The sequence below is a fragment of the Geospiza fortis genome, unplaced genomic scaffold (assembly GCF_000277835.1).
Source record: "Geospiza fortis unplaced genomic scaffold, GeoFor_1.0 scaffold471, whole genome shotgun sequence".
Classification (NCBI taxonomy): domain Eukaryota; kingdom Metazoa; phylum Chordata; class Aves; order Passeriformes; family Thraupidae; genus Geospiza; species Geospiza fortis.
The window spans coordinates 886455-900964 of record NW_005054443.1 but is presented as its reverse complement, the minus strand read 5'-3'; the positions used below and the strand labels follow the sequence as shown (position 1 = coordinate 900964).

At 39.3% G+C, this 14510-nt stretch overlaps 1 protein-coding gene across 2 annotated transcripts in view; it reads right to left on the bottom strand.

Moving 5' to 3' along the window:
• ARHGAP28 (Rho GTPase activating protein 28) overlaps positions 1–14510 on the bottom strand; it is a 76089-nt gene that overhangs the window by 5616 nt on the left and 55963 nt on the right. The window contains exons 6-14 of one of the 2 annotated variants that reach the window (XM_031062266.1): positions 13145–13310; positions 12941–13032; positions 11550–11627; positions 8368–8530; positions 7117–7199; positions 4036–4233; positions 3119–3262; positions 875–999; positions 150–214 (exon numbers count right to left, since the gene is read on the bottom strand). In XM_031062266.1, the coding sequence (XP_030918126.1) occupies positions 150–214; positions 875–999; positions 3119–3262; positions 4036–4233; positions 7117–7199; positions 8368–8530; positions 11550–11627; positions 12941–13032; positions 13145–13310 (1114 nt within the window). Of the gene's footprint in view, positions 1–149; positions 215–874; positions 1030–3118; positions 3263–4035; positions 4234–7116; positions 7200–8367; positions 8531–11549; positions 11628–12940; positions 13033–13144; positions 13311–14510 lie in introns of both variants that reach the window. The other variant, XM_005427378.2, reaches the window with a different exon arrangement.

Below are 14510 nucleotides of genomic sequence, written 5' to 3'. Positions count from 1 at the left end.
ACATGGATTCTAACAGCTTTTGGGTCAGGCTCCTTTCCTCCAAATGGACTGGAGAGTAGGAGGGACCCAGCTGTGTCAAAACAGTGCTGGCCTGAGGTATTTTAGGAGGTTAAGGACATTCAGAATTGATTTTCAAAATTGAGACCTACCTATATTTCCTCCAATTTCATGTAAACTTTGGATCTGGCCTCTCACGTTCTGTGACGATCCACGGCTAGGATAGAAAAAAAGCCTTTCAGTTTGTCCTTCTGTTATAACCACTGCCTTATCACCCACCATCTATAGTAAGCTAAAGTTTGCTATTTTTTCCCCTGTGAACTGCCTTATTAAAACCAACAACTTCTACCAAATGGACCACTACAGAATAATGAATCTGCCACAGAGGTAGATTACTGCATCACAATCAACCAAACCTTCTGTATGATTTATTTCATATTATTTATTCAAAGAACAGAATTACGTGGTAACATGGGAAGACTTTGCAGAAAAGACTTTCAGACAATTTACCATTTCCCATAGCTGTTAAAAATTATTACCTTACAGAAATAAAAACATTCTAAACTTATGGTTAGATGTAAAACAATCCCTTTGGGTTTTCTATGTGGTAAGTCTATAAAATATACGTTTAATGTACATTTTTAGTAGTGGTGTAAAAGAGGGCAGATTGATTCTGTATAGGAGCCAGTTATTAAGTAGAATAAAAAGAGTAAGATAAGTGGTTAAAATTTCTTTGACTGACATAACCATAAATTAGCAATTTTAGATTAGAAAAAGAGTTATTGTAACACAATGAATCTTTGAAGAGGGAGGAATCTATTCATTTATAGTTCTGACATTGTTATTCAGGAAAAACAGAATGTTCTGCTTTACCCACCTGTTTTCACAGTGGAATCGAGCCAGGATGTCTTTGGCTTTTGTTTGGCTGTTGAGTTGAATTGCCATAGAGACTTTTGAATGCAGTGGAGCATAAACTCTTATCACCCCCTCGGGTATGTCAGACTGCAAGTATGGAGGGAAAGTGACAGCTCCCTAAAATCAATATTCAATAGAGTAAGTCTAAGGCAAATATTGCTCTAGCTCAATTTGGAAGCTGTTCTGCAGCCTCATTTAAGGTTGCTTGCAAAATTCACTGTCCTGCACTCTCTTGGCTATTCAAAAGACATTTACAGTCATACAAATGCAAATTTGTAGACACAAATCAGATACAACACGAAGACACAAACTCTTTGGTAAGTAGCACATAAATGCACACTGGGTAAAGCCCTTGAATTGTAACTTTAACTTATTTCTGTTAACATTGGTCAGTGAACCAGCTGCTTATTTAAAAACATAAAAATTATTAAGAATATCTGGTTTTCCTTCTAAAGTTGAAATTCTCCTGAGGCATAAAAATCCATTTCTCTGTTTCTGCTTCCTATAACTTCAACCAGATTGAAGTGTGTGTACAGTAAAACATCAAGTACCATATGGTTTCTGTTAATTTGAAATTTGACCTTGTGTAGGGTTCAAATGATCATCTATGAAGTTTATGCACTCTTCCATGATTAATGGTGGATAAATCAATTAGCAAGGTTTGCATTCCAGTTCTAATCCAGTTAATACCATGCTGACCAGAACACAATAGTCTCTCCAGTCTCTGTCTCCGTGTAATTTAGAACATCTGAGACCTGGGGATTGCGTTAAGTGCTCTCAACATTAAACTCAGTTATCCAAACAGAGTCTGCCTCCAATTTACCCTTCATATTTCAGCTCCTTGCCATGGCTACCCTCATTTTTATTAGATGTATAGCCAATTACTCTGATCAATGGACTTCTCTTCCCAAAGGTGCAATGACTTCAGTAATGGACTCTCCTCAGAGAAGGAGTCTATCTGTGCTCATCCCACACTGAAATTAACTTTGCAGCACAGTAGTCTACACTGCCATTTTAAACAAACATCTCTGTCTCCATCTGCAGCACCAATGTATGTCCTACCCTACCTAAAATACTTCAGTCAGTGCTGGCAAATTCTTGAGAAAGGTGAATTGGAATGTATTCACCATTCATACATAACATTCATCTTTCTGCATCTTCCCCCATACGTTACCTTCTGCATTTTCTCTCTAGTCTGTACTAGTGGCTCATTTTCTATTTCTCATAACCTTGTGATATCGTTCCTTCCTAATTTGTCTTTTCTTTTGTCCTTCAAGACTATTCTTCAATAACTACAGAGTTCTTCACCATTTCCTTGATTACTTCTCTTATAATTCACCAGCCTTCATTCTTTTAAACATTCATGGAAGACTCTAAATACTTCCTCTCCAGGTTATTAGTCACTACATGGAAACACATGTAAATTGCTATAGGGACTGTGTTGGTTGTGCATAGAGGCGCGACATGTCTTGTTGCCCAAATTTATGTTGCACTTAATATCTAAGATAGTTTTAGTTGCCTATCAAAGCAGGATACCCCAAGTAAGTTTCTAGGCAGTAGATAAAAGTTGGTGGCTTTAAGACCTTCAAAGAAAGGTTTTTCTATCAGATTTTCTTAAGTCCTAACTGCTTCTGGAGCCCCATAAATCCTCAAAATTATCCACCTCTCTCCTCCGACTATACAGGGAATAACAACACAATCTACTTCACAGGGCACATTTAGGCACAGTTTAGGTGTCTATGGTAGGCAAACTGAACTTTCTTTCTGCTTACAAAATTAGTGCAAGCTGTAAGACTAAATCTTGCAAGAAGAGTATCAAGTGGCCTGTACCAGGACATGGATAAATACAATTAATCCTAATATGGATCATTCTACTATTCATCAACAGAGCCATGCATTTGTTGAGTATCTACAAATCACTGCTACCAGGGACAGTCCACATATAACCATTTCTTATGAAACAGGTTAAAAACCAGCTTGGCAGCTTTGGCTGATGGAAATCATTCAGCCTTCCTTACCTTTTCTCAGTCAATTCCCAAAACTTTGTCTTATCAGAGTGTTATACTGGGAAGCACACCTTTCAAGATAATTCTCAAAGCAGCTTGTTTTGTACGGCAAAATTTCCTCCCCACACTCAGAATCTCCCATGAGATAAAGCAGGTAGGCTGTTTAAAGCTGGTTTTGAAACCTGATCTTTTTAGCACACCTCTGGTCTTTCAGGTCTCTCCCGTTCCATGGTCTTTCTCCTCAAAAGTTTTCTCACTCCTTTGTCAAACATCAGCTGTCTCTTGCTGTTGTTCATGGCTGCCTCATTCATTTTTCTCACTTGGGAAATCAGGAAGGATGGGACCTAGAAGGAGGAAACCAGATCTGAGAATATACAGCAATTTTTCCCCAATGAATTGGGTCTTTAGAAGGGCACCAAATTTTAGGCAGCAGAAACTCTGTTTATTCCTAGAAAATACATGCAATCAGTAGCTTCCTCTAGCAACCTACAGTTACTCCTTTGGTGAAACTGTAGATTGTCTTTCATGCCATATGAAACTTTAAAGTGATGTTTGCAGCTGCAGGAGCTTTATTAGGAGGTAGTCTTTACAACCCCCATTATACTCTCCCTCTGTTATGAGCAAACAAGCTGAGACTATCAATATCTTCGGGCCAACCTTCAGAAGCCCAAAAAGTTGTACACACTTTTGTCCCATTTTATTGTGGGCTGGACTTTAAACAGACATCTAATCACACTCAAGTTTAGACATATCACCTACACATCCAGATGAAACCATTCTTCTATGTATCCCTCTGTATAAACAATCGTGTGGGAGAGGGACTTCCAGAAGGCAACTGATGCTAAAATAGATGTCTTAGATAAGTAAGGTAGTAAGGTAATAGTAAGATAAGTAAGATAAGTAAGATAATAGTAAGATAAGTAAGGTAGTAAGGTAATTTTTCAATCCAGAAAAATCCACCAGGGTGCCTCATTCTAGATGTGGAAGACCCCAGTCAGTTTCCAAAGAATGTGTTTCTCCTTGGAAGGTTTGTTTATTCTGATTTCTGCACATGTCCTGCATATAGCAAAGTCCTGCACTGAAATGGGACCATCAAGGGGGAACCAGCAGTACTCACAGTCCACAGGATGTCCTGGTACCGGATTAAAAGCCGCACAATGTGCGCGGTGGTGGCGGCTGCTTGCATTTCCTGTTGGTTGGCGCGTTTCCCTTTGTAGATGAAGAGGTTCGGTGCAACAATCATAGACACGTTCCACAAGTTCATCTTGTTTTTCCCTTCATTAGCAACCACCTTCTTTAGGAACTGAAGAAAGGCCTGGAAGAAAACAATACTTGTTTAATCTCAGGAAATAATTTACTTTTGAAATGCAGCATTTTCAAATGCACATGTCTGGCTGCTACATTTGCACTTGGAAGTGAAATTTAGTGGTTTTTTCACAGCATTTGGATTACTCTGATATTTGTTACAACAACCTGCATCAAACACAGAGGAACAGTTAATGTTATCAAAACACATATTAATAAATTGTCTATCACTTAGACCATAATCCCAAATTTATAAGGCAAATACAGTGTCCGCAGTAAGGCTCTGAATCCTGTACTAGAGGTAAGATGTACATGTATTGCAAGGGAATAATTACTTTCTTCATAGATTACCAAGTGTCCATTTTGATGTATCTAACCAATGCTTTTTATGTCATAGTTACTTGGGGTGATTAGTCCGAATCTGTACCAGTCCCACATGTAATAAAACCTGAAATTTCTGCTAGCAGCCCTCAAACTTCTATTCTGTAATAACAAAAGCAAGAAGAGCTAAGTAGTTGTTCATTGATGTTACTTCTGCACATGCTTGGCAGAGTCCAAGGAAATTAATTTCCCCTTTTGAGTAGTTTATTCAGAATTTTGCTTGAATGATTAAATAGCACAGACTGCAGCTGTGGTTAGAGTTGGGGTCTACCAATGAGTCCTTCTGCGATATTGTTCTGGTTTCAGCTGGGATAGAGTTAATTTTCTTCCTCGTATCAAAACACAGGGCTGTGTTTTGGATTTAGGATAAGAATAATGTTGATAACACACTGATGTTTTAGCTGTTGCTAAGCCATGTTTACACTTAGTCAAGTGTAATCTTCAGCTTCTCATGCTGCACTGCCAGCAAGGGGGCTGGGGCTGCACAAGGACTTGGGAGGGGACACAGCCTGGACAGCTGACTCCCAAGTGATATTCCATACTACATGGCATTGTGCTCAGTATCTAAACTGTGGGGAAAACTGGTCTTGGCCCACTGCTCAAGAACTGGCTGGGCATCGGTCAGTGAGTGGTGAAAAACTGCATTGTGTACCACTTGTTTTGTGTGTTCTAATTAATTAATCATTATTATTTTCCCATTCATTTCTGTCCTATTAAACTGTTATTGTCTCAACCCATTAATTTTACCTTTTTTTCAGATTTTCTCACCCATCCCACTGGGAGAGGGGAGGAAAGAAGAAATGGCCGTGTGCGTTGGCTTTAGATGGAGTAGAGTTAATTTTCTTCACGCTGACTGGTATGGGGTTATGTTTGGGATTTGTGCTGAACACAGTGTCTATAATACAGATTTTTTTTTTGTTATTGCTGATTAGGACTTGCTTAGAGCCAAGCCCTCTTCTGATTTCCATACTGCCACATTGCTGAGATGCATGAGAAATCAGGAGGAAACATGGCCAGTACAGGTGACCATATTCCAGACCATGGGACATCATGCTCAGTGTAAAAAGATGGGAGGAAGATGAAGGAAGGGGGAACTTTTGAAGTGATGGCATTTGTCTTCCCAACTATTACATGAATGAGATCAAGCCCTGCTCCCCTGGCGATGGCTGAACACCTGCCTGCCCATGGGAAGTGGTGAGTTCCTTTGTTTGCTCTGCTTTCCTGAACAGCCTTTGTTTTCTTATTAAATTACATTTATCTAAACTCATTAATTTCCCAGCTTTTACACTTCTTAGTCTCTCCATCATCCCACTGATGGGGGAGTGAGTGAGAAGCTGCATGTGCTTGGTTGCTGGCAAGGGTTAAACCATGACAGGTATTAGCTGCCTCTTGGTTAAACCATGAAAACCATACCATTAAAACCACTGTCTTTGTACCCTGACATAGCAATTAAAACATTTTTACAAACCCAAGAATTACAAAACAGAAACTGTGCTGGAGAAGTTTCTAAAACCTCATTAGAGACAAGAGAGTAGGGCTGTGTAGAGTTTTGTCATCACTTATATTTTTGTACAGAAGCCTAATTAATAATAGAGTAATAATTAAGACTAGTCCTCTAGCATGTGTTTTACATATGCAGCTCTATACCCATAAGAACTTTGGTAGCAGAAACAAACCCCATTCTTTACAGAGCACTAGTAGACCTCCAGGTACTTTGAAGACAGTTGTTGTCCCTTGTTACTGTATAAATAAATTCAGATAAAGAAGGCAGCTGAACTCATAAGGTTGTATCTAAACTGACTACAGAAAGGCTTCCAGAAGTGGGAGACCTGCAAGGTCCTGATGTGCAGAGCGCCTGGTGAAATGTCTGGAGGTTCCTAGGAAGCTTGCTCACCCAGGTTTCCTCGACGTAGAAACAGGCCCAAAGATGCAACCAGTGTCTCTTAGGGTCAGGACACAGCTGCAGTCAGATCTGGGAGCTCCCAAGCATCCAAAATGCTTGTAGCCACTGTGTTTGTATCAGGAAGTAGGACATGGTGGTGGGCATGGGTTTGTAAGGCAAGCCAGCTGAGGGAGAGCTCCTGACATGTGTACTACAGATGCATGCTTTTACTTTGGACTACATTCTGTAGTCTGGTCCAGACTACAGAAAGTCCTTCCAGTACCAGGAGTGCACTAGGCAAGCTCCTACAGGGCAGCTTCTCTTTTAAATTCATCCTGGAGAATTTCAGTTATACAGAAAATCCAGAAACTGGAACTCCTTTGTCCAAACTAAGTGAGGAATATGCCTCTTTGAAATGAGTGCTCCATAATAATGATGCCTGAGATCCAGCAGGTGGATACCCCCAGCAACTATTTGTTAATTACTTGTAAAAAATTTGACAGCCAGGAAATTTTCAGGGAAATCATCAAAAACACAGATGAATACTTTCCTAGTGTAGCATCTGAAAAAAATGACACTTAAAAGTCAAAAGCACCACAGATGGCAGGTGATAGCAAATGAAGAACTTACCTTGGCTGTGTCTCTGTTGGCTTCAGGCATCAGCATGATCAACAGATGCAAAGCTTGTAGTTGTAACTTGATCTTGGAGATTTCTAAGGACATGAATAATTAATGATTTTGAAATCCCAACTGCAATTGGCTTGTTCTGAAAACCTTGTGTGTCAGCAGTTCTAGACATACCAGCTAGTGCCTGGTTGAGACTAGCATGCTTAGGTGTTGATTAACCATAACATAAAAAAATCACCTTAATGAGTGGCTTTTTTCTCGTCATCTTGGATCCTTGTACACAGGGATACAAGATGCTATAAAATTCTATCTACATAGCAACAATCCAGTATTTTTTTAGTACTAGCTAGTTTCTCTTAGGTATCTGTGTATTTGTTGTAGGGAATAAGGTCACTTTATTCTGCACAGACATCTCCTGTTCAGTCTTCTCTACACTGCTGAGCCATTGTAACTGCATGCAGCCTGGGACTCATAAGGAGTGCACACACACTCAGGTATGGGAAGTTTATGGAGAGAGGTCACCTCCTTCTGCCCTTTAAGATACTCATGGAGACACTGAAAGCATGACTGTAACCTTATGTAAAGATCCTGAGTTTTCTGTACCAATTTGCTAATAAATTCACCATCCTGAGACTTTCAGTCTGTCCTAGCTTGAGTGACTTTACAGTGAAGTCATAGGTATGGCAAGGTACAATTGCATTCTTCCTGGAAGAGAAATGAACAAAATGTACTGAGATTGAGAAGGTGTATGTACACTGAAAACAAAACCCAGCTGCCTGAACCGTTCTGTGCTCACACATATCTCTGTACTAATGGTCTGACCTCAACATAAACTTTAACAGAAATAAAATAGGTCCAGTAGGTCCAGTAGATAAAGGATGGTGATTTGAGTTTACCTTGCAGAAATTTTCATTTGTGAAACCTACAGTTAATGTGAATCAGAGTCTATACATGAAAGTCATTACTCAGTCACTGTTTACTCACAGGTTCCAAATTTTACATTAAACACTTGTTTTGTTCACATAACAAGCCTGTGCCATTAGCTGAATGCAGACACCTTTCTCATTTGAAAACAAAACTTTGCAGAAAATTAAAATGTTTAGGCAAAGCACTGGGTCTGGTTTTCTCACTACTTCAGAGGGAGAAAAAAATTACATTACTTTTCTCTATATACTTCAAAGAGAGAAAAAAAAGTAATGTTTACTTATGCATTTTATCATATAATCAGTCCATACTAACTCCATTTCCACATACTTTCTACAAGTGTGATGAATGCAGGCAGATATTCTACTGTGAAGAGTGGGCTGGGGAGTTCTCTTATAAACATTTTTAGCAGTCCCGCTGCATCATTATTTCGTACTTGGTCCCAGTCAAAAGTGTCGTCATAAAATTTTGCCTCAAGTTCTTGATGGAGATTCTGAAAAATAAAAGAAACATTTGGCCTTCAATCATTGCTGCTGATCCAGAAATCTGTGATCACTTCAGAAACCCCATTACAAGCAGCAGACAGGTTTGTGCAGTACTTGAACTAAAGCAGCCCTAACCCAGTGACAGCCATGTGGAGTTCAGAGCAGGTTAACAAGTCAAGCTCCTGCAGATATTTGGCAATCCAGGCTAAATTTGGTTTGCTATATCTAGCTTTCTGCCAGTGAACAATTTGAACCACCGTAAAGCAAGGCATTTTGTGCAATGTCTTAGAACTAGAAGCAGAAAACTCAGCACAGCTGTTCATTTTGTTTAAAACACCCTCCAGAGGTTTTGACCCTTAAGTCACAAAGGAGTGGTGTTTCTTCCTCACTGCCAGTGAAATTGCTAGATACTCTGAATTCATGGGCCTTGAGCAAATGGCTTAAAATTCAGGTTTTCCCATCTTTGGAAGGAAGTTTTATGTTAGGATAATTATAGTTAGATTTGGTCAAATTGTGGAAAAATAAAGATTCAAAACCATTACTCTCAGAAAAAACCCTAATGCATAAAAAACCCTCCCAAACCTCTAAAAGCACAGGAGAGGTTTAAGATAGAATTGATGATGATACTGTTTTGGGTTCCCATTTAATCCCCTTGTTCTCCAATGGCAGCATCCTGCTCCATAACAGAGGTCAGTTAAGTTCTGGAGGGTCACTAGCCAGTGTTCAAAACACATATGTGAAAGGGAAATACTCAGCAATGCTCCTAGTAGGAACAGGATTTGGCTTCAAACTCAGATCACTGTTCAAAAAATGCAAACTCCTCAAAAAATTGTGGAGTTAAAAAGATTGAAGGACAGTATTTTAATATAAGGACGTCCATAAATAATGCAGCTTTCACAATCATTACTGGCCAAACACTGTCCTATCCACAGAAAGTTTGTTGCTGCTTTTTACGACATCATCTATGACAAATATATCTGTAGCAAATATTTAGTTTTGGACCATGATTTTGTCAGTTGTACTTTAATATTATGCAAAAAGTTCAGTTCATTCAGGCAGAAAAGCTTTTAGAAATGAATTCTGCTTGCCACGTCTCACATGAATGGAAGGAAATTACATATCAAGTACAGTCACACATAATGAAGTAGAATGGCTGCACAAACGGAAGTAGAAAGTCGTTCAGGATTTGGCATAAAATGCTACAGTCTCATTTTGACTAGCACATTTTACTGGTTTTAATCTGGGCTATCTCAGCTTCCTCTGTATTCACATCCTTTGCACATAATCAATAAAAACACCTAGACTGAATTCTCTCCTGTAACTGACTGGCAATGTGGAACAGAACTCACCTCATCAAAAGCACAAGAGGACAGAATTCTACTCCACATTTTTCTGCTGAGAACTGGGAAAAAGCCACAAAAACAGAATGCTGATCCTTAACTAGACTATCATACAGTTTTGGTTCACTGGAGCTTTTGTTACAGAGGAAAACTTGTATTCATTTCTTCTAGTCTTTGTTTCATAGAAGAGCAACCTTTAATCATTTCCAGATGCCTTTTCTTTCTCCAACAAGACTGAAATAAAGTTGGAATGCCCTTAGCTCCTAATGTCATAATAATGTAGGAAGGCTTTTGAAGGATGAAATCTGGATCTGCTTTGAAAAAGTCTCTCTCGCTCGTTGGTTTGTTGGGCAGACTCAAATGAAACCAAAACTCAAATAATTTTAGAACTTTTATATGGGCAGTTTAACTTACCACCTAGTATAGAGGAGTTGCATATGAAGTCATATCTCATAGCAGCTCCCAACATACAGGTTGTGAAAAAGAAGTGAACAAGACACAGTGCAGTGTATGCAAAGAATATGAAAATAATTGAATTAGAGCACAGCCCTGCTGTGTAATCTCCATGGAAAGACTGGAAAAATTTGAGATTGTGTGAAATAACATTCAGTCACTTGTATGAAAAAGTGAGGAAGCTGAAAGTACAGGGCAAGTTAGGAGCTCTCTTCTGCAAGATGTGGCACTTTTCAAGGCTTTGGGGACTTTTATCAAGGCACAGAGTGGAAGGAGCTGGGATGCTGCTGCCTAACTTTGGTGTGCTTCATGTGATACTGCTTTTTCTTATTCAGCCATTTCTTATGATCCTCAGCCCACCCAACTGTTTAGCAATACCCATCATTTGTGTGGCTACCACAATGTTGAGACTTCCTGCCTCAGAACACAAAACTAGCTTCCTTGAGGATGAAAAAGTAGGAGCAGGATGCACTGTAAGGTGTTGCTTAAACCAGATAAAAAAAGAAGCCTAAGGGAAAAGAAAAAAAAGAAAAAAAGAAAAATTCTGGGAAAGAGATAGACCCTTCTAAGCCCAGAAAAAAGTGCAACCAACCAAAAAACTGCCTTGTTTTTCTAAGTTGCCTCCTCCAGCTCCTGGAATGAAGTTGGTCTGGAGAAACAATTGCAAATATTACTGGCCCACAGTGTCAGGTTATTGGGTGCCAGTTATACTGTGTTCATAGCCCACAAATAGCCTGTGAAAATGCCGTACTTTAGGCTGCCAGCAGTGAACAGAGGCCAAATTTCTCTCACTTGGATCATGAAATTGCGAGATCACAGACGATAAATGGAAAATAAAATGACACAGAGGTTAAAATTACATAGAATAAGATCTTTATCTGATGTTCACTCAGTTTAGGAACTCTGCATTTCTGAAATAAATTAAAACAGAGATAAGATCACAGCAATTTTGGATGACAGAGATAACTGAAAGGATGTCTCAAAAGTTTTGTGGAGAAAAATCACATTCAACATCCTCTGTGCTTTATATAGAACATTAACTAAATCAAAGTAATAGACCAAATGGTCTATGATTTATTGGTTCCCAGGAACTAACCTGACCTTTCACTGGCAGAAGTAGGAATACTGAGCTACACAGATCAGTATTCATGAGCAGTCTGAATTTGTGTGTATGCTGTATTATTTTACATAGAGTCCGTGGTCCAGAAGACAGAAAACTGGCTTGAGTGTATACCTTGACTCTGGAGGCAGATCCAGGAACCCGTAAAATTCCTTCAGTTTCCAAACCTGTTTCTTCAAGCTTGAGCAGCAGCTGAAAGAAGAGACAAAAAAATCCAGGAAAATACTCAGAAGTGCTTAATACTCCTGACTTTCTTTTCAATCTAGGTATCCTTGAACTGAATCTGAAAAAGACACAATTCTATGGAATCAGCTAATGAAATCCAGCCAGCTCATGTAAATAAATCTGTCTAATTTTTCTCCATAGTCCCAATCCTGAAGTAAGGAGTATGCAGAGTATAGAAAACTGCTAATGCAATAGGCCCCTCTGTTTTTGACTTGAGAGTTGGCACTGCTACAGAACAATTAACACATAAATATATTAATGAAACAGCAGATATGCTTAAACACAATGGTGTTTTGAAGGAAAAATAACCTCTGAGAAATGTTTAAGTGTGCCCCAAGAGGCACAATGGAAAGGTCTATAGATAACATAGGTTTTTTGGAACTGAGAACTCTGATTAGAAAACGATCCCAGGATATTTTATTTTCAAATTTCTGTGAATAGAGGACTAAATTTTCCACTCCAATTGGTTATTAAAATAAAAAAAAAAAAGCTTTGATTTTACGTAATTTTGAACATTGAGAAAAAAAATAATTCTCCAGCATTTAATCATACAGCTCTGGATTTTCACCACCAGATCTGCTTCCTGTTGTAACCTTGATTCTTCTGATTTCCATAGTTACCTTGACAGAGCAGCAGTGGAGCTAATGGCAAAGTCATGTAAATGCTCACATTTTGTCAGTCTGACGCTCCTCAACACTTCTTTTGTCAGTATTTACAAGGAAATCTATTGCCATTTAGAGTCTGTGTAAGTCTGTGCAACTGCACACGTACTTGTGTTGGTGTACCTGCCTCCAAGACATCCACAGGGTATCCCTGTGTGGCCAAATGTCTCATTTAAATAACACTGTTTTGTCATAAAAACCTCAATCAGAAGATATCACTTCCATTCTGGAAACAGTAGCCAAGTAATACCTATGGTTTGAATTCATGTGAAATTAAAACAACTGAGACAACTCATCTCTGCTTCTTCTGCACACATGTAATTTTGCTTGGCTCTCTATTTTAATGAAAAAGGGAAACAGAAAGACATTTTTTCTTGAAGTTTCCTGCGTGGTATCACATAATTACAAAAATCAAAAAGGGTCCCCACCAGAGACAAAAAGCCAAAAAAGGAGCAGATTTTCTCTCCTCACCACAAAGTTTTCAAACCACAATATTCAGTCAGACAGTCTCTAGACACCTGCCAGTCTGAAACTTCGCTGATCTGATGACTCCTTTGAATGTCAATGCAAATGGTGAAAAGCAAATCCTAGTGACCAAGCAGGCCAAGTGATACTCACCTTTTGGAAGATAAGGGGCACTTTTATTCCAGGAACCTTCTTTTGGTCATTCTCCAGCAGTACAGTGAGAGGGACTCCAAAAAGACCGTTCTCTTAAAAATAACAACAACAAGTGTGAAAAGGAGGAAACACAGCCTCTGAAGCACCTTCTTCCAAAGCTGATGGACATGAAGGTGGCTGCAGAGGGGATGCCACACACGGTACCTCGTCCCCGCACCCTCTCCACGCGGTTCCTCTTCAGCTCCACGCCCAGCGCGTCGTAGAAGGCCGTGAGCTCGATCAGGGAGAGGTAGCGGATCTTCTTCATGTCTTCAGGAGACAGGTCCCCAACCTCTGTCAGCCCAAAGCGGCTCATCCGAACAATGAATTTCTACAGCAGAGATGGGTCACATCTTTATTTGCACCAAAGTTACAGGGAGCGAATTTTTGCTTTAAAAGAGATGCACGGATGTGGCTGGAGGTCACGTTCAGGTAGATGGATAACAATAAAGCCATGAACTATAGTCCTGTAGATTGGCCTGGTATGGTGACACAGCTGGCATCCACCTGAACATAAAACTGAGCTTCTTGCTCACCATGCACCCTTGCAGTTTGACTGGGAAGTGCCTGCACTTCAGCTGGGATGGGTAAGTTATGTGCTTCTTTAAAAGTTTTGCCCAGTTTCCATAGGATGTAGCAAGTTGCTCTGCTCCTGCCTTTCCCAAAACATTTTTTAATGCTGTTGAAGTGGCTGGCACAGCTAATCGTGGATATAGTTCTGTATCAATTGTGTGTGTGTAATGAATCCATGCCTGCTTTGCATAATGCTATTAACTTATGAGGTCTTACAGGGGAGTTCAAACTGAAGATGTCAGGAAAAGCCCAGAAGCAGAGCTGCTTAGTTCAGAAGCCAACCTGCCAACTTAGGGGTACTTTTTATTACTCAAGAAAGCTTAGAAACAGGACTCCCAGCAGCCAACAAATAATTTATTCAAGTAGACTTAAACTAAATGATACTGAGTAATCTGGGGGCATGTGAAGATGTCTACATATTTTAGAAACTGCAGTGTCAGGGACCAGAGCCAGGAATGTTGCGTCATAACAGATGCATTTGTACAAATGTCAAAAAGGACAAACACCCATTAGTTTCTGACATAACTGTTAGACATAACAACAAAGTTATAGTAAAAAAACATGGTAAAAAACATGCTTTTCAAAGAACTGTGGATCTTTGCTATTGTACTTTTTTTTAAATTTAAACCAGGCATTCTTAATAAGAGGCATAAATAAACAATTACAAAATCATCTCCTTCCTTTAGGGAACTGAGTGAAAACCCAGCCTCTAGTAATGTTTTGCTTCTGGAGATTTCAAGTCAGTCCTTCATTTTTTTTAACAAATTTGGACTCAAAAGGTTTAACCCATCTTTAAATTAAGCCAGTCAAACTGATTAAGAAAAAGGTAAACAAAAAAAACTAAACTTATGCCAGATTTCAAAAGGAAGAGAGTAAAAGGACACCTAGATAATGTAGTTTAGGACTTCATAAACTACACTGCATATGGTCTTTCAATAGGGGTTAACAATAATTGGGG